This window comes from Borostomias antarcticus (assembly GCF_949987555.1).
Source record: "Borostomias antarcticus genome assembly, chromosome: 24".
Taxonomy (NCBI): Eukaryota; Metazoa; Chordata; class Actinopteri; order Stomiiformes; family Stomiidae; genus Borostomias; species Borostomias antarcticus.
The window spans coordinates 17,231,657-17,252,970 of NC_140257.1; the positions used below are offsets into that span (position 1 = coordinate 17,231,657).

Below are 21,314 nucleotides of genomic sequence, written 5' to 3' on the forward strand. Positions count from 1 at the left end.
TTTGTTCAATAATAATAAAAACCTGTGAGTTTGACACCCCTGTAATAGAGGGTCTGGCCATGTCAATAGACAGATAGACCTATCTATATATATAGGGGGCGGCTGTAGCTCAGTTGGTAGAGCGGGTCGTTCAGTGATCGAAGGGTCAGTGGTTCGAATCCCAGCTCTGACTGTCCACATGTCGAAGTGTCCTTGAGCAAGACACCTAACCCCAAATTCTCCCAATGAGCAGGTTAGCACCTTGCATGGCAGCTACCGCCATTGGTGTGTGAATGTGTGTGTGAATGGGTGAATGAGAGGCCATTGTAAAGCGCTTTGAGTGCCGCTAAGGTGGAAAAGCGCTATATAAGTGCAGTCCATTTACCATTTACAGTAGCTAGCTATCTACATTCAGTAGCCTAAAACCTCCAAAATGTCCGGCTGTTGACGGGCCGTGGAAACCCTCCATGGCGTCCTCCTGTTACCATCTAAGGATCCTGAATCTTGATCAATGTGACTTATTCATAATAATTCATCAAAAAAACAATACAAAAATGAATAGAAACGCTTGAAAAATATATCAATTACAGAGAACGTTTGAAGAGCTCAGCTGAACCATTGAAGTTCACAGCATCTCTGAAGAGTCCTAGCTAATTAGAGGTCTCTGGCACACCTGAGTCAAAGCTCAGCGACAGCTGCGTAGGAGGAGCAGCTATAAGAGGGAGTAGGGACACTCACACACTGCCTTCACCTGCTCAACAAATCCACTTTAATTATATATGTTTCTGCACATCATATACCTGAAGAAGGTCATGTACCCAAACTTATATACAGTATCATTAAATTGATTTGTTGAGCAAGTGAAGGCAAATGTGAAGATGTTCCTGTCTCCTCATAATCTCAATAGTCATCATGGCGGCTAAGTGTGTCAGTGTTGATGTGGTGATGTGCGCTCGCATCGACCGGTTTGCTGTTCCGGCAGAGTCTGTTCCTGTGGGGGCGATCTGAGGCCGGGGTAGATGTTTGGGCTGGGGGGAGCTGAGGCCGGGGTAGATGTTTGGGCTGGGGCGATCTGAGGCCGGGGTAGATGTTTGGGCTGGGGGGAGCTGAGGCCGGGGTAGATGTTTGGGCTGGAGGGATCTGAGGCCGGGGTGGGTGTTTGGGCTGGAGGGATCTGAGGCCGGGGTAGATGTTTGGGCTGGAGGGAAGCCCCTGTTCTCCCCAGGAAGCCCCTCCTCATGTTTCATGCAAAGCAGGCCTCATTAGTGACACCGTTTTCTCGGTCTCTTCATCTACGACCGAGAAATTGACGCTCATTTCTCAGTCAGGCACCCCACTGCTTTCCTAATACTGCTTAGGCACTTTTAAAAAGATGCTGTGCAGTGTTTAAAATCTACCTCCCGTACGAGACGCAAATAAATCTCTTCACATTGACCTTTCTCGATGTGTCCTCATATATATAAAGCCAAATAGAAATATCGGTCTAACTGCAACTATAGATCATGAGGTATAAATCCGAAGCCATAAAAGTCTGAATTCTCTCTGCAGATTGTGCTCATCTGTTTCCCTCTATGATGCAGAACTAACAGTTTAATTGTCGCAATGGTTCCATTATGTTAATTGAAAAACATGCCTTCAAGTAACTGGGAGTGGTTTGATACATGGTACTGTCTACAAATGGACCTGGGACAAGCTACCCCCCCCCCCCCCCCACACACACACACACACACACACACACACACCACGAGCCTTCTGCCAGTTGTCGACTAACGCCTCACTCAATCCTCCTGCTATACCCTAATAAAGCCTGCAGCACTTAGATGTGGCGCTGGTGACACGTTTGTGCAAATCAGATCAAGTCAAGCTTTATTTATATAGCGCACTGCATACACAGAGACCCCAGAATGCACCTCACAGAGGGACACACAGAGATCCTACCCCTCATTCTCCAGAGGGAAGCAAACAGAAGCAAAACACCCATTTGAGCCAATATACTGTCGGATATCAACAAGACGATCGAGCAAGCTCCTGGAAAAATTTTGTGTGTAATTGCATTAACTAGGAACATTTTACAGAACACTAAGCATGGAAAAAAGTACTTAATAATAAAAAAACACTATCAGTAGAGTTGAGAAACAGCAAAGGAACATTTTGCAGAAATTAGTCTCTTTGGTTCAATTAGATGATAACAGTAATCACATCCTACCCTCTGAGTGGGTTCTCTGGCTGTCCTCATCCATTCAAATGGAGTACATTCTGCTACATTATACACTTAAAATGCTCCTGCCCATCGCACAGACCAAAAATCCCCTATCGCCCAAGAGAAATACATCTTGGCAATTTTTGTATTTTCTGCTTCTCTGAGCTTGTCTCAATGAGCCACCTCGTATTCATACAGTATCTACTGTATCTAAGAATAAATGATCCTGACGTGGTGGATAATAGTCCAGTGTTGCCATGTTATTGATATATTTTGGATGGAGCTGGCATGCCGTCAGGTGTGCCGTGTAGCGACACCCCGAGAAGAGCTCTGCTTTTCTACAGCGAGGTTCTCTCCAAGAGGGGATTAAACTGTAGTGTGTATGGATCATCCTCCCTATAGAAAACACAGAAACGCTGCATTTAGTCCCGAGCAACACCCACACACAGCGCACAGCTCGGACACGCTTGACTGGCAGAGCGTTTCCTGTGCACTGCCAGATGATGTTCTGTATTTGCTGGTAAATATTGGTAATTGCTGTCTACAGTATGTGCTGATGTGAATTACACGTTGGTGATACTGCAGTTCAGGTGCACAGTATAGCAAAACATGACTAATGTAATTTAATCTTATATATCTTTATATCATGTTTTAGTATTCCCATACCTAAACTATTGTGTAGAGGTATGGGGAAATACTTATAGAACTACAGTAATTTACTTCCTTTGGTTATGCTACAAAAAAGAGCAATCAGAATTGTAAATAATGTGAGCTACAAAGAGCATACCAATCCTCTGTTTCTGAAAGTATCAGTTTTGAAATTAAGTGACCTGATTGATTTCAAAACAGCTCAACTTGTAATGTACAAAGTTATACATCAGTGTCTACCAGGTAAGATACAGAATATGTTTTGTGAGAGAGATGGAAATAGTAAAAAGTGCTACACTTGCTACACTTGGCCCATATTGCAACAATTAGACTAAATCAGATATGCAAATGAGACAAAATCAAGGATAATCTTTTTTTCAACTATATGTTCAAGTAGCAAGCATTTTCAAGTATTCACAACTAGCCTAATATTTTTTTTTGTATTCTTTGCCCCTGCTTCCCCTACATCCTATGTCTATAGATTATTCAATCTCAGTGATTTGGCATTCTGTGTAGACTTCTCACGTCAATACCTGAGGTACCCGAGTTCACTTGTAGGGTCAGTTAATTAAACGGCAGCAGCGCCACTGTTGGAAAAAAGACATGTGATGTGATTCAATTTTTTGGGAGCAAAAAAAAAAAAATCAATTCTGCCACTCTTTGGGACTTCAGAAAGAAGCAGCAGGAGAGAAAAACAAGGATTAAGAGATAGAGTTGAGACGGGAGGTCCTCAGGAAGAAGAGACTTTGAAGTCCTGTCAAGCTCTGTGCTGGAGCTGGGGGACTATGGTGGATCCTGGATGTCCTGGTGAGCGCTGACCCTTAAAGCTTCCCCGATCTCAGGGGAGTCTGGCAGGGGCCACTAAGCACCTGGCAGCCTGGTCAGAACCCCCCCGGGGCCAGCGACCGGCCGCTCAAGATTGTTCATCATCCCAACAGGGCTTCAGGTGACTCGGCAAAAGACCGGTCAACAACACACTTCTCTTTCTTTCTCTTCCGCTCAATATACTGTAATGTTCTCTACTCTCTATCTACAGTATCTCTCTCTCTCTCTCTCTCTCTCTCTCTCTCTCCAATACCAGTTTTTACTCTTGAAAGGATGACAGAGTAGACAGAGAAGTAAACCTTATTTCGTTGGCCACTCTCTGAAAAAACCCAGACAACTTTTAACAGTGAAAAGTTTGAGTAAATGTCTTCACTGAAGTAGCAAAAGTCTTTATCTTAACAGGAAGCCAAACACTGAGATAAACAGTAACTCCTCCAAACTCTATTCCTGGCATGGATAATGATCCTTCCTCCCTTAACCCGCGCGCCTGCCCAGGCAGAGCAGCACAGACGAGCGTGGAGGAGGAGGAGGAGGAGGAGGTGTTGTTGTTGTTGTTTTATTGTCTACTGAAGAGGAGGAGAAAAAACGACATCATCATCTACGGCGTTCAGTTTACGACCGTCCTCCACAGCCTCTCGCTGACGAACGGAGGAGACGACGGCGGATCCATCTTCTTCGTGGGCGGATCCATCTTCTTCGTGGGCGGATCCATCTTCTTCGTGGGCGGATCCATCTTCTTCGTCGTTCTCTCTGTGTGGCGCTGAGAGGAGGAAGCACCGGCCCCACATGTGGTGATCCGTGAACGCAACGTTCCTCACTGACCCCCCCCCAGGCATCGCAACGTTCCTCACTGACCCCCCCCCAGGCATCGCAACGTTCCTCACTGCCCCCCCCCAAGGCATCGCAACGTTCCTCACTGCCCCCCCCCAAGGCATCGCAACGTTCCTCACTGCCCCCCCCCCCCCCAGGCATCGCAACGTTCCTCACTGCCCCCCCCCCCCCCCAGGCATCGCAACGTTCCTCACTGCCCCCCCCCCCCAGGCATCGCAACGTTCCTCACTGCCCCCCCCCCCAGGCATCGCAACGTTCCTCACTGCCCCCCCCCAGGCATCGCAACGTTCCTCACTGCCCCCCCCCCCCAGGCATCATTTCATTTCAGACCTTTATTCATGCTCGAGAGGCCCTGAGGTTGTTCTCATTTACAGTGACGACGAGCGAACAAAACATAAACAACAACAGCAACAACAAAAGCACAGACACACAGGAAGGTATATAAAAACAGCAACTAAATGGATAAACTCAATATAAAAATAGTAAAAATGTTAAGATATACTAAAACAGTTACAGACAGATGTACAATGGTGCATAATCATGGACTTGAACTTTAAAAATGATGGCATTGAGTTATTAAAAAAGCGTTGGAGGGCATTCCAGGAGTGAGGGGCATTAAAAGAAAAAGAAGATTTTCCAATGTCAGTGTAAACCTGGGGAACCTTGAGTAAAAGCAATTCACTTGATGTGTGAGTAGGTTCCATAGTTCCATGATAACATCTGAGAGGTACAGTAAGAAGGGTGTTTTCCAGTGAGGTTTTTAAAAATAAATAAATACCAGTGATAGTTTCATCTCTCAGTGAGAGAAGGCCATCCTACCATATCATAAAGTACACAGTGATGCGTGTCATATTTAGCTCCTGTAATAAATCTGATTGCAGAGTGGTAGACCGAATTCAGAGGCTTTAGGGGGTGAGGCTGCAGCATCGCTACGTTCCTCAAAAGAGGACGGGGGCCCACAGATATTGTTGATGTATAGGGCCCGGACTTTAGTGGAATGCCCAACGTACAGTATGAGTTAGGCTTTCGCTCCAGGAACTGAGAGAAGCCGTAGTCTTCAAACCCCCAGTGACCGTCTCAGGACGTAGTGAGTAAACCTGACCTGCCTCACAAATAAAGCAGCGGAATCCCATGAACGTGTTTATAAATAAACATGCCTTGGAACTAGCTGGCTTACACGTTTGTTCATCTCAGTTCAGATAAGATACTGTAGGATAATATAAGATACAACCATATTTATCCAACCAACGTTGGAAATGTGTCTTTGGTCTCTCAACACAGAGTACACTAAGAAAATAAAAACCAGCATACTCACTCACATTCCACAATAATACATAGACAAGCATACATGATCATAATAAACCATCTTTTTATTTTTGGGATAAAATGTAAGCATTTATTCAAAAGTAAGTAGTGAATTAAAATAGCAGAATTAAAATGTGATCATGCAATAAGAGGGTATGATAATCTACTGTTCATTGTAGTGATAATGTTGCTATTAACAGATGCTGCTGGCCCTAGTCGCACACAATAACATTGCTATTAACCAATGCCTTTCATCTTATAGTCCATTGTTAACATTTCAGAGATTGTGTTTTTAAATGGTAAATGGACGGCACTTATATAGCGCTTTTCCACCTTAGCGGCACTCAAAGCGCTTTACAATGGCCTCTCATTCACCCATTCACACACACATTCACACACCAATGGCGGTAGCGGCCATGCAAGGTGCTAACCTGCTCATTGGGAGCAATTTGGGGTTAGGTGTCTTGCTCAAGGACACTTCGACATGTGGACAGTCGGAGCTGGGATTCGAACCGCTGACCCTTCGATCATTGGGATAAAGGATACATGTTCCTCTTTGCCGCAGGCTTTCTGAAGCACCGACCAGGGGAGCATCTCAAACTGTGCAAGCAGAGGGTGGCCATGATCCCGGACTACAGCCAGACACTTCCTGTATACAGATGGTCGGTATAGAGCATCCCCCGGTGGGACTGCTTCTGCTGGCAGACGCTGCAGTAACATCAGGGCTACTGCTGCTGGAGCGTGAGCTGCTGTAATTGTAAGCCTAGTGTTTTACCATTGATGATACTGAGTCGTTATCCTACCTGGGAGCTGGGAAGCCTTCAAAGGCCGGGCTGGTCATGCAGCTGGGGTAAGACGTCCCGTCTCAGAGCGGCTTGGCGGTAATAGTAGTCGAGGGAGACGTCGAGGGAGACGTGCGCCCTCATCTCCATGCTCTTGTTCCTGACGCCAGAGCTGCTCTCCGTCGGCTCAATTAGACGGCCGAACGTCACCGTGGTCCAGTCTCAGCTGCAGCCAGCTAACGAGGCGGCTCGTTAACCACTTCAACCAAACCACGTCTGGGCTGAGGTCTTCGTAAAGTTCATCCAGCTCAGACCGAGGACCAAAATTCAATCAGAAATGCACAGGACTTATATTCACACACTCACACACGCGGCCGCAAAGACAAGAACCCTCCACCTGTTCTATCACGTCAACCTGATTGATTGAAATTGTATTCCAAACGAGTGATTTCACTTGAGTCCTTATCATTATCAGGTGATAACTACCTAATTAAACCTTCATTTACTATGTAATTACCTGCTAATGATAGAGCTGGTTATCTACCGCCGTCCAAATCTCCCATCACTGACAGGAGAGTGAGAAAGATCAGAGGAATGGAAAGAAACCCACCGGGCTGACGAGGGAACCCCTTCAACTATAGGGAGGGAGCACCATATTTATAGTTACTCATTACTCAACCCAACTCATGACAGCTCATTGGTAGGATTTAATTAGAACAAAATTTAGTATTCATAAATTCACCATAGGCTGCACAGTTAACGACATTGAGCTTTTAATTATTTCCTATGTTTAAAGGTTAAGTGGAGGAAAAGTGAAATTGTGCATATACAGTAGCACTTAGGGAAGTTTGCTCCTCGGTGATTATCGGCAGTAGGTTTTTACTCCAAAGTTACTCAGCCCATTGATTCAGTACAAAGAATACTGAGCAGGCTAGCTAGCTACCTTTACTTTGCCTGAGGCACTTTGCCTACACACATTTACTTGTTCAGGAAAGTCTCTCTCTCTCTCTCTCTCTCTCTCTCTCTCTCTCTCTCTCGTTTCATACTGTGAGAGCAAAGATTTATATTTCGCTACAAGCTCTTCATTGCTGGTGAGGTTTTACCTATAATTGCTGCAACATCGCTGCCCCCCCCGCGGTAGTGTCATGTTCTTGGGCTGCAGAAACCAACCTGCTGTTGATCGATAGATTAAAGCTAAAATTAGCATTCCCAGAGCCCAGGTGGATCATGTAGAGAGACCAGGGCCACGCAACTCTGGATTCTCCTCTCTCCTGCCAGGAGAGAGAGAGACTCACCTTATGGAAATGAGTGTCTGTGCTTGTGTAGCAGAGCCAGCCTCTCTCTCTCTCTGGGTGTAGTGGTCAACAGGGCGGTGGAAGAACAAAGCAGGTTCACTGCAAAAACATGAGTTAAAATACAAGAAATAAATACTGAATTTGAGGAGAAATTACTTAATACTAGTGAAATTATCTGTCCATGCAGCAAGATCATTTTACTTGATAAGAAAACGTAAAATAATCTGGTTCGAGTCTAGAAATGAGATGAGTAGTAAATAACTTTTAAAACAAGATAATTAATCTCATAATTCCAAATCTAAGATTGTAAATCCTGGCAAGCGTAGAACAACTTGCAGTGTTTAGAGCCATCGTCTCAAGATGGGGTTGTCTTTGTGCACCCAATAAACATCCTTGAGTCACCAGGGTGTGGGGTGAATAGCACCACGTTCTGGCTCACATTCAGAAGGCCTGGGTTTGATGCGTGGGTTGGACAAATCCTAGGACTCATCGCCACGTCTCAACCACAACCCTCAAAGCCTGTTTGTCCAGGTTAAGCCCCCGAAAACTGCTGAGCAAAGCGTCAGGACACCAGCTCCCACTGCTTCCTACGGAGGCCTGCACACTGGCGCCGTTTCAATTACACACAATCACAACCTAGTTTGAGTGGGGAGCAATGTAACGTGAACTCTGAGGCAGTGAACAGAGAGGGAAGCAATACTGTTTTTAAAAGCGTCCCTGAGTATCTCTGAGAGGACATAATAGAGTGGGCAGATTAGCTGAGGGTCAGCACCGGGGGAGTGTCCTTCAAACACCGCCGCGGAAAAGAGGAAAAACACCTTCTAACCTGTACTCAAGGTGATCCCTCTGCAGGATACAACAGAAGCCAAGAGCACACACACATGCATTCACACATACGCATGCACACACGCACACACACACACACACACACACACACACACACACACACACACACACACACACACACACACACACACACACACTTTCTATGGCCCCATGTGGAGATATGGCCGTTTCAATTCCCCCTATTGACAATGAAAGGGGGGAATTTTTCATTCCCCAAGTCCAAAGAATGAATAGAGGGCTGGTTGTGTTTCGGCTCGTGGATCCGCTAAGTGATTTGTATCCATTCCAAAATTTAACAGCTTGTTAGTTGATCCATGCTACATGCTTCCACCCAGTTTCATGAAAATCGGTCTGGTAGTTTTTGTGTAATCCTGGTCCAAAAAATGAATGGTGGTGAATGACTGGCCGTGATTGGGGGGCTGGTGGGCCCTATCTATCTATCTATCTATCTATCTATCTATCTATCTATCTATCTATCTATCTATCTATCTATCTATCTATCTATCTATCTATCCATCAATCTATCTATCTATCTATCTATCTATCTATCATTGGATTCCTCTCGGTCTATAGAATCTAGAGTTTGGAGTCGAAGAAGAATAACCTGCCATTGGGGAAACGTGACTATTATATGAAATGAAGCGCCATGGCGGACTCAGAAGCCTAGGGGGCGCTGTTGTAGGGTAAATCACCATGCATTATTGTATTTACTTTTCGATTGTGGACTGGTGCTTTAAGTGGCGCATCCGTTTCTATATGACGTGTGTCCGTTCATCCGTCTGTGTGTGAGTGTGTGTGTGTGTATCCGTTCGTAGCATGAGATTTATCGTTGCACACCAGCAGAGGGCAGTACAGGTTGCTCATGAACCTGCACCGCTGTGTTCACGACCTGGGTGTGATTTTTAACAATGCCACAGCTTCCGTACCGTAGATGGCCAGTGGGGAGTAGAGAAGTTGTAAAACTCCCACCTGTCCTAGTGCAAGTCGGCCATCTGGCCGCTTTAGTATTCACAACCTTGGAAATGTTCACGGTTAATCTATCTTATTAGCCAGAGCCATCAAATTCCAAAATGAGTCCTTATAATGAATGAGGTTAAAATATTCATGTTAACAAATGGTTACGTGACCCTCTTCATCTCTCATTAGATCACGATGCTGCATCGTTTGGGTTCTACCTTCACATCTGAAACAGCTTTCCGAAGGTTGCAGAACCATTTTTTTTTTTTAACAATGCCACAGCACACTCACACACAGACGGATGAACGGACACACTTAAAGCACCAGTCCACAATCGAAAAGTACAGTATGGCTGGGTGCAGGCGAGATGAGTTCTCATTTAAAAAGCCATGACAGGGTGCAGAACGAGATCACGTCTCAGTGCTCTTTGTGGTTATGAAAATGTAATTGTTGTTGAAAAGGCAAAGCATATCAGTCAACATTGCTAAGAGTCATGACCTGTTGGCATACAGCTGTTTAGGTTAGTGACATGCTCTGCAGTATGTAGTATTGACTAGGGCTGGGTTTAAGAAATCGATTCATCGATTCTGAATCGATTCTGAATCAAATGATTCAGAATCGATTAATGCATCCCAAAATCGATCTTTTATTTAATGAATGAATGAATAAATGAAGGTATGAATAATTCATTAATTCATTCAATGATTCATTCATTCATTTTTGGAAATCAGTATCGATACCCAGCCCTAGTATTGATGTGTTGCATAACTTGGCAGTCATATAGGCTAATTAAGGTTACAGCAAAAAAAAAACGGTTTTAGTAACACTAACCGAATCGATATTGAATCGAATCAAATCGAATTGAATCATGATAATCGATTCTGAACCTTGTGAATCGGAATCGAATTGATTCTTGAAATTCGACTCGATACCCAGCCCTAGTATTGACAGATGTACAGTATACTGTAGCATGACATGTAAGAAAATTAAGTCCTGATTTAGATAAAGAAATGGAACACAATCTTGTTAAGCTGGTGGCTGTTTTAACTGTGATCTGAATCAAGGCTACAGTTAGAATGATGCCCGAAGCATATTATCACTTAGACAGTAGATGATATCTAATTGTGCCATATGATATGTTGTCATACAACATTTCTGTCAGGGAATTGCTCTAAATGAGGATCATGGTAATTGGGTACTAGAAGATGCCTATTTTGAAGTGATCTGCCTGCCGGCCTTGGACAGATTGAACCCTCCTGTTCACTAAATCTATTATCCTGGTGTGATCTCACCACAGGACTGAGAGGAACATTTAATCTTTAAACAGTCATGTGAAATCAATTCTGGGGCTCCACAAGGCTGCTGTCTTGCCCCTTTCACTTTGGCTGACCTGCCTTGTCTGGTCAAATGATTTCATAGGCTGAAAAAAGGGTCCGATCTGTACAACATGAAGGAATAATTTCCAATGGAATCAACTCTAAACAATATTTGAACTTTTGATTCATATTGACTGAAAAGTGCTGCAGATATTAGCTAATAGGGAGGACAACTAGCATACTGTACCACAGTACACCAGCAGAATGATACTGAGTGCCATTCATAATCAAATTTATTTTATGTTTAATATTTACTGGATGTCAGATATGGTTTAAAATCAAGCATTTCAGTATGTCTCCATATTCATATTGTGCAACATAATCCTGAACCCCTAATAATGAAAAAAGGTTAGAATTGCTAAGAATGGATTGCTAAGCCTTGGGTAAAAATGTATGATCAGAGCCAATAGCATCTCCTGTCCTCCAAAGAAAGTTTGTGAGTCTCATTCTTCACGCCAGCATTAAAGCAATACATCGCGATATTTGGACCTTTACAAACATGTCTGGTGCCAATTCTTCAATTAGATTTACTAGAAGTAAGCTAAATCGTCCAAACAGTCTACTCAGAAAGATAATACATTGACATGTATTACCTTTTAAAACTTGCGCCCCCGGGACGCAGCATTCAGTCGAAGTGCACATGTGCAACGTTGTGCTTAAACAACACAGTAGTAGCTAACTATTCCGGCGTCTATGGATATCACACGTTTTTTAGCTCAATGATATCGTGGCGGAGGTGAGAAAACCGAAGCGAAACATGACGGAGGAAGCCAGAAAAAGAAAAAGACAATCTGATAACGTTACGACAGTACGACAGTGCACTTACTCGCAGAGCCTGAGGGGCGCAAATCCGAGAAAACACTATGTATTGCTTTAAATAAAGAAATATCTTGTGGATGAAGAGTGAGAGGGTGTTTCAGTTTTTGTGTTTCAAGACCAACCTTGGAAGGAGGGAATCATTGCAGTAGTTGAGATTGATATCCTTTACGAGGTTGTAGAGGCTAAGAGCACGATGGGGGTGGTTTTTTTCCATGCTAAAATCACCCACCAGAGTACAATAAGCCAGAGCCTGAGAACATTGCTCTCCCAACCCAGCATGCAACGGGTGAACATATTTGTTGTTCTGGCTTTACAAGCGATGCCTGGAAATGAGGGCCATTCCTTATACTTTATGGAATAGAATGTTTTCAGAGCAGTACCCAGAAAAGGCCTCGCAAGTTATTATGTGAACAAAATGGCCCATGTGCTCAGTCTATGTTATGCCTGGCAGATGTCAGCATTAGTCAGACTCATGTTCGAAGAACTGTTTCTGTTCTTTCCTCTTCCTTCCTTCTTCTGATGTTCATCTGATAAACATTCAATAGTGTGTATGATGTCATAGCCTACACATTCACCAGCAGGCCGCTAGCAGATGTTCTGCGCTCTCCCTTTGAATATTACATCTCTAAATTTAATATTTTCTTGGAAATTGGAAGTAGACTGTGAGAGAGAGTACTAATCTGGAGACAAAATAGAATATTCAGGCCCTAACGTAATTAGAGAGTCGAGTCTGTTTTTCTCTGAACTTAATGTCTTTGAAATCTAATACACATTTGCATTGTTCAGTCTGAGCCAGAAACAGCAACATCCTGACATGCCTGATATCTGCCTCCATACCTGATATCTGCCTCCATACCTGATATCTGCCTCCATACCTGATATCTGCCTCCATACCTGATATCTGCCTCCATACCTCACATCTGCCTCCATATCTGATATCTGCCTCCATACCTCATATCTGCCTCCATACCTGATATCTGCCTCCATATCTGATATCTGCCTCGCTACCTGATATCTGCCTCCATATCTGATATCTGCCTCCATACCTGATATCTGCCTCCATACCTGATATCTGCCTGCATACCTGATATCTGCCTCCATACCTGATATCTGCCTCCATACCTCATATCTGTCTCCATACCTGATATCTGCCTCCATACCTGATATCTGCCTCCATATCTGATATCTGCCTCCATACCTGATATCTGCCTGCATACCTGATATCTGCCTCCATACCTGCTATCTGCCTCCATACCTGATATCTGCCTCCATACCTCATATCTGCCTCCATACCTGCTATCTGCCCCCATACCTCATATCTGCCTCCATACCTGATATCTGCCTCCATACCTGATATCCTCCTCCTCCTCCTCCTCCACCACCTCCTCCTCCTCCTCCACCACCTCCTCCTCCAGCACCTCCTCCTCCTCATCCTCAGATGGACAGAGTTCTATATGTAAGCCTCTCTCTTAAATAAGAGCAGAAGTAGTGGATCAGGATCTCAACATGCCCTTCAGAACCATCCTGTCAAACAGGACCTGAAAGCTGCCTTCAATGTGTCACAAACAAGCCTTTCCTGCAGTTGATGACTTACTTGACAGCCTCGTCTATCTGTGTCTTCTGCCTGGAACATTCCACCAGGAGTACACAGTAACTACGGAAAGGAAAAAGATAGTCTGCTACTTAGATGGAAGGAGATTACCTGGACAGGGAGTCCACTGAGAAATCAAATCTTGAACACATTTACAGACACTGTGCTAGATAGCCAGGAGCAGACTGGATTGTCGCGCAATGTCCCTGACTTGAGTAAACGGCCTTAACATTACACTTCCTGTGCTGCTTTGTGAGGAAACCCGAGACTGACAGAAAACACTGTGTGCTGAGTGAAATGAACATGTTTAGGAAGTCTGTCCGCTACCCGCCATGTGCGTGGTGTCATGAACCCCTAACAGACAGGAGAATGGGAAAAGGCCTCCGTGGACTGAGCTCATCCACACATTTGAACATGAAGTCATGAATGCCAGAGAAAAACAGTGGATGACACAGACATCCCTTCAGGAGTGGTTTGAATTAGGGTTGCAAATTTAAAGGAATTTCATTAATTGATAACTGTTAACCAATTAGCCTTCACTACACGGCGTGGCGCCCTCATGTGCAGTCAGACCTTAAATCATGATTAAATTTCACACAAACTCCCATTGATAACGTTCGTTCAAAGAAAAGTTCAGTTCCATAACAAGCAATTAATCAAGTAACCAAATCTTACTCGAGTAAATTCTTATTGGCAATTAATCGATAGTCGATTAACTGTTAAAATCCCTAGTTTGAATCCTAATGATCTACCTGGCAGTCAGGAGGGCTGAGTACATAATGTGTGCTGGTCAGGCCGTCGATTCCAGCTGCCGTTACAGTAATAGGGCTCAAGGTGACGGATGGGGGTTGTATTGGACGGTACCTCTATTCAACAGCCTGGATGGGACATGTCCGATACAGAGGGGACGGAGTGCATAGCTAGAGCAGCACACTAACGATGCCTGATCAGATGGTTGACAAGTGTCGTATGTTGTAATTTGATAAACCGTATCCCTCCATACATATAATCTAGAAGCAGGTTTCAAAAGCAACAACGTTAACCAGCTGCAAATCCACCAAGTCAAAAGTGCTGCTGAACGATTGTGTGTGTGTGTGTTCTCTCTGTATGGCTTCCCTCCACATTCCTACCTGAGGTAAAGTAGAGGTGACATCGGCCTGACGTGTAAAACATTTGTGCCGCCGAGTGTGCTAAACCAACAAGTTGACGCCAAAGTTAATGCTGTCAAACTAATTTGGTGTGTGCTCTGGTTGCCTGCGGCCTCATGGTCGGGATCATTTCACACTAATGGCCTGAGCCTTCAGTGCACTCAGAATTTACTCAGTGTCTCTGTGCAAAGAGCCCCCCCCCGTAATGATCTGCAGATCTCATTCAGCTGGGCAAAAAATTAAGTCCAAGGCTTTTCCGGCAATGCAAGACATTCATCAGGGTATAACTGCTGAAAAGCTAAACACTGGCTTTTTAAGTAGCAGAAGGCCTAATCACAAATACAGTAGGAATCAGCTGGTGTGACAAAGACCATTCTCCTATAGAGGTCAGCATAGACAACAACCACACCTATCAATACATTGCATCACTAGACATCCATAAATATAATATGCATTTATTATTTATTATGGATGCTTAGTGATGCAATGTTTTGATATGGTTATTATTTATATTATTTACTGCTACTTAATAAGTCAGTGTTATAGTCGCAATGAAATTAAAAAAGCATTCTGTCCCATTTTGGTTCACATAATTGGTGGTAGTGTTCACCTATTCAACGATGTATGCCAAAAAAATTACAAAATTCTACTTTTGTTGTAATCTTATATCAAAGTATATAATTTCTTACTTCCTGGAAAACGGTAGGTCACGTGCAATGACGACAACAGGTACCTTAGATTTTAGGCCAATAATCTCACGACATCCACCCGTCAATCAACGCTACAGAATGCTTCTATCGAATCTGTCTAAAGTTCTTAAAACCCGTCCACTTGTCAATGTTCCAATCAAATTCCTCTAAACACATGTCCCACCCTCATAGCTTGTTTGCGTCGGAAATACGTCAAACTACGGAAGTTAGATGATCTCAAACGTCCGTTTCAGTGCGACTTTAAGCTTTTCAGCAGTTATACTGTAAGCTGATGAAGGCCTTTCCTGGTGGAAACACGTTGGTCCATTTGTTTAAAGTGGCTGTTAATTAAATGCTTTTTAAATTCTAAGAAGAGTTAACTTGGACATCATTTTTGCAGATACAACATAGCCTCAGAATGTTATCTGATACCAAATGATGTTTAGTCTAGACATGTCTCATCAGCAGCAAAGGAAAATATAATCTGCAAGGCATCTCATAGCATTTCTTTGTTCAGTTAAATCATGATCATTGCATGGCATCTCTTAGAAATATGTCCTTCAATTTAATAATTTTTCTTCTCTTTTTTTCCCTCCCAGATGAATTCAAGGCCTTTCTAAAAAGACTGCCGACCGACCGCTTTTTGAACACTTCTGCGATATTGAAGTTCTGGGCTGCAGATTCGTCTATTCAGAAGCGCTACAGTCAGTTGGAGGTCAGCACCAATCTGGTCGTGGAAAAAGCCCAGAAGATCGTCCGGAAACTCTTCACCCTGAGTAAACGCTGTCCCAAACAACCAAGGATAAGCCTCCCACGAGAAAGGTATGATGTGATATGATTTGGTGCTACAATCTTCAGTGATATTATTACTGAGTTGCTACTGTGGATAATATCCCTATAAGATACGGCACTGGTGATAAAAATCGGATCACTGGCCACGGTCTTGCGGAACAAGCAGGATTCATTGGAGAACTAGGCTCTGTTATATTCAACTTCCTTAATAAGCTGCATAAGACTGTGATCTACTTATTAAACTTGTGTTACACAGAATTTAATGAGTAGTTTGACCAGGGTTGTTCTCGCTTGGCCCACGATTACTTCCCCTTCTCTTAGAATAGCTACCCTATAACAGCACAGGAGTAATGTCTTAGCTGAGCTGTTTGTCATTTAGAGGCAAGTGGCACTGAACAACTCCAATAGACTGTGAAAGGGAGAGAGACTGGATATGAAAGAGAGATACAGAAAGAGAGAGAGAGAGGGATTGAAAGAAAAAGAGAGACTGATTATGCCGTGTCTCCCCTCTGATTGAAACGGTCTTTGTGGAGTGAGCTCAGATGATGTCACACTGTAATCGTGTTATACAGTACAGTGACAGGTCGCTGTTAACGTCCCCGGCTGAGGACACGTCTTCTTCTCCGCTAATATCCCTGTCTTCTTCTCCGCTAATATCCCTGACAACGTCCACCTGTGGCTGCCAGTCAATCTCCCAACTCTGCTCACACAAACAACAGCACAGCTACTCAGCTCAACAATCATTCATCTCAATGGAACCACGTTTCCTCCACATGGTTTGATGTGCTCCTATATCCCTCATGCATGCCTGGGGTAACAAAACACTGAACATTGTATTATTTAAAGAGTTTAAAAATAGATTGTTTCCTATACCCTGGTAAATTGGCTGAGAAAAAAGCACTGAACTTGTGTCATTGCTTTAAGTAGGCTCATACATGATTTAAATCTTCATCAATCATGACTGTAATTATAGTAAATGGGATTTCTATAATTAAAGTAAAAACATCTTCCTACATGTCTCTGTTCTATCCTTGATCCAGGATAGTGCTAGTCAGTGAAATGTATCGTCATGGATAGTGAATCGATTATCTCGTTATTGAAGGACATTGAATGAAAGACATTTGAGCTAATCCGAACCCAGAACGTTTTCCAATTTCCAATCCCTTCTACAGTATGTATGCAATTATAATGTGATTACAGACACTACAACTTTGCTACTACAGTGCAATGTTACTGCTTCGTACTGTATCTGGTACTGGCTATGTGGATATACAGTATATATATATATATACTATATACTATATATATTACAGTGAAATAAACATCAAAGATGCTTTGCTACAAGCAGAAACTGCAGGAGCACCTTGGGCCACCATGTTGCATGTCCCTCCTGAAAGGATTTCTTGGTGGCTGGAAGGTCAGGGAACCCTTCTGCATCATCAGCAGGTATCTCAGGGTCACTGGTGTTTTGCCCCTTCGTCTGAACGCCTCACCTGAGTGAGGCAGAAAAGACTTTATCAGCCTTCACCTTCAGGAGGGTTCCAACTGCCAGCTCTTCTCAGCCACCGCCATCTTGAACTAGTCTCTGCTGCCTTGGCTAATCTCCCTAATGGCTTCATTCACCTGCTTTGGTTCCAAACCATTCTTCTGTAAGACATAGCGCACTGATATTGCTGGGAAGCCACGGCAGCCAACTTCAATGGGGAATAAGGCTGCATGCCATCCTCTGACATGCACCTCGTCTATCAAATCCTGGTAGTTGTCTTTCTTCAGTCTGTGAGAGATATTTAGCCTGTCCTCCTGTGGCACCATCAACTCGACTACCAATATGTTTTTTGTGCTTCTGGATAGCAGAATCAAGTCTGGTCGGAGTAAGGTTACCGACCAGACAAGCCTGCCGTGGAGGTCCACTTGCATCTCCCGGTCGGAAGCTTAATGCCAGATGGAGGGCCAGCTGTTCAAAGTTGTTCTCTTCTCCGGAGCCTTATCTCCTTCCTTCTGAAAATGAATGGCTGTGGGTGGTGGTGCCAGCCTGCTGTTGATTTAAACCCTCTGAAGGTCTGTCCATTTGGTGATTTCTTTTAGGACGTTGTCGGGCCTCCACCTGTAATGGCCTTCCCCCAATGCTATGGAACATCCCGTCAAGATTTGATTAAGGGTACAGAGGGTTGCTCCACACTGGTTGCAGGATGGGTCTTCTTCTTTGCCCTAGATCTTCAGATTGTTTGGAGTTGTCAGGAGGTCAGGATAAAGGTCAACTTGCCTTGGTCGGTGCTCCAGAGTTCCTTCCAGGACAGCGGCCGTTCGAGTGCTTGGTCCCATTGCATCCACTGACCCTGGGAGGCGAGCCCTGCTGCTTTTACATGGCCATCTTCTTCCACTGCCTCTTGGACCCTCTGCACCACACGTCCTCTTCTGCCTTTGGCGTTGGCCTTACTCCACCTCCTGGCACTGTAGTTTCCAAGTCCTAGCCTCCCTTGGCTGACCGCGCCAACAATTTCCAATTTACATGAGACATTAAAAGCATTAAAACAAGAAGAAAGACATTATAGACATTTAAAACAAAAAGCAGGACAAATTAAAAGCATTAAAACAAAAAGCAAGACATTATAGACATTTAAAACAAAAAGCAGGACAAATAGAATACAGGAATAAAAGTTCAGTGCAGTATACAGATAAACATAACTCCTCTTAGAAAGCAATGGCAAAAAGAAAAGTCTTCAGGCTTGTTTTTAATTTGCACCTTCCCTTTTTCAGTTGTGGCAAACGTTTCTCCACATTATTGTTATTTGAATTACAATAAACGGCCGCGGGTCAAACTCTCCCCTCCTGTCTGTCTGTTTGTCGGGCGTTTTCACTACACAGGTTCAGGGTCCGGGTTCAGAGGCTAACAGTGTATTTAAGGTTGCCAGCATGCTTCAGGTTGCTGTCATAGTTCTTTCCGATGATTCTTGTCAGCTTCCTTTTGAGGATACTTAGGCTCCTAGATTTCCCTAGTTTGCATCTGTGCCCATGTAGCCATCTTTTCCAGTGAATTCAGGATCCACCGCACACCCAGTTATGTCCTCCATGAAAGCCCTGCAGGCTGAGTGTCTCGTACCATCACCTGCGTTCGGCCCCCTGTACTGCGTTCCTCCTGCCTTCAGTAGCAGGTTCATGGCGGCCACAAAGAGGACCACGGATATTGTACAGCCTGCCATGATGCCTCTCCAGCCATATATATCCTTAAATGGCTTCCTGGGACAGCCAACACAGAGTGGCCTACGTGCTGTAGACAACACATCTGAAATTATGGTAACACTTTACAATAAGGGTACATTAATAAGCATTAGTTAATGCATTATTAAGCATTAAGTAACAGTTAACTAATGTCTCTATTAACCATTTACTAATGTTATTTATGTTAACTAAGGTTAACTCACCTAACCCTAACCCTAACCTTAACTAAGGTATTAATTAACATTAGTAACCTAACCTAACCCTATAAAACAGTTAACTAATGTTCTTTGTGACCCTTATTGTAAAGTGTGACCGAAATTATTTATCTACTCTATTTCTGATAGCGTTGTGTTTCTAATGCACTGTAGCATTTATTCCATGCGTAGTGCTCTGTAAAAAAAAAGAAATTCAGGAGCTTGCTCGATCGTCTCCTTGAGAGAGGTCAGAGAATAATTTTTACAGTTCACCTTCCTTGACCCTCTGGGTGAACTGTTGTTTTTGCTTCCCTCTGGAAAATCAGGGGTAGGATCACTATGTACATTCTCCCCTCCTTTCCTCTCTGTGAAGCGCATTGTGCTGCCTCTATGTATGAAATGCACTTTATAAATGCAAATTGATTTGATTAGATTATGTCACCAAAACCTAACCTAACATTCTGGTCTCAATCTCCACCCAGGACACAGAGCTTCTGGCTGGGCCGGGCCCAGTCTCTCCTCTACTGTCATGAGCACGGCCTCCTGGGGACGTTCTCAGAGGAGGTCCAGAGTTGCACCTGCCCGGCTGACCACACCACCTGCCAGGGTACGGTGCCATGTCTAGTGGGCGAGGGCACCTCCTGCTCCTCCTGCGCCCTGGACAACGTCACCCGCTGTGGATCCTGCCACCCCGGCAACGTCCTCCAGCTGGGCACCTGCAGGCCTGACATCGCCAACTCCCTGGACCACTACGTCAACTTCGATTACGATGTGCCGGACGTGGAGGTGAAGTACCTGCTGGAGCGCCTGGACAGCCGCATGGAGGTGCACGCCATCTACATCAGCAATGACGTGCGCCTGGGCAGCTGGTTCAGCCCGGCCTGGAGGAAACGCATGCTCCTCACCCTGAAGAGCAACAAGAACAAGTCCAACCTGATCCACATGCTGATGGGGATCTCCTTCCAGGTCTGCTCCACCAAGAACAGCACCCTGGAACCCGTGCCTGCCATCTACGTCAACCCCTTCGGCGGGAGCCACTCCGAGAGCTGGTTCATGCCCGTCAACCAGATGGACTTCCCCGACTGGGAAAGAACTAAGCTGGATGGGTCCTTGCAGTGCTACAACTGGACGCTGATGCTAGGCAGCAAGTGGAAGTCCTTCTTCGAGACGGTGCACATCTACCTGCGCAGCCGCATCCTGACGGACGACCCGGCCGTCAACGAGACGCTGTTCTACGAGCCGCTGGACCTGGACGACAACACGTCCAGCCTGGGCTACATGAAGATCAACACGCTCAAGGTGTTCGGCTACAGCATCCACTTTGACCCCGAGGGCATCAAGGACCTGATCCTGCAGCTGGACTACCCCTACACCCAGGGCACGCAGGACGCGGCCTACCTCATGCTGCTGGAGATGAGGGATCGCGTCAACCGCCTGTCCCCGCCCGCCGCCCAGCCGCTGGACCTCTTCTCCTGCCTGCTGCGCCACAGACTCAAGATGTCCGCCAGCGAGGTGATGCGAGTCCGAGACTCCCTCCAGACTTTCAACTCTAAGCTGCCAAACTCCTCTGAGCTGGAGCTGGGCCAGCTGTGCAGCTAGCTCCGTCCCACATGGGCGAGGGCCTCAGCGATGGACCAGTCCTTCTCAGCCAGCAGCCGACTGCCTCCATCATTCTGTTTTTTTGAGAGCATGAACTGCATATATTACGGAGTTGTTTGATCTCCATATAACTCCAGCTGATGGGCAGTTTGAGTGTGCTGGCTATGGAAGAGATGGAAGTCGATGAGACGAATACAACAGCAGAAGGTTTTTGATATA

General features: G+C 44.7%; 1 protein-coding gene across 1 annotated transcript in view; it reads left to right on the forward strand.

Annotated features, from left to right (window-relative positions):
• The window catches only part of brinp2 (bone morphogenetic protein/retinoic acid inducible neural-specific 2), a gene marked incomplete at both ends in the record, with an annotated part of 50,036 nt that extends 28,941 nt beyond the window's left edge, over nucleotides 1–21,095 (forward strand). Inside the window, 2 exons of the mRNA XM_084458038.1 lie at nucleotides 15,891–16,113; nucleotides 19,979–21,095. Coding sequence (XP_084314164.1) covers nucleotides 15,891–16,113; nucleotides 19,979–21,095 — 1,340 coding nt within the window. The remainder of the gene's footprint in view (nucleotides 1–15,890; nucleotides 16,114–19,978) is intronic.
• Nucleotides 21,096–21,314: the final 219 nt, after the last annotated feature.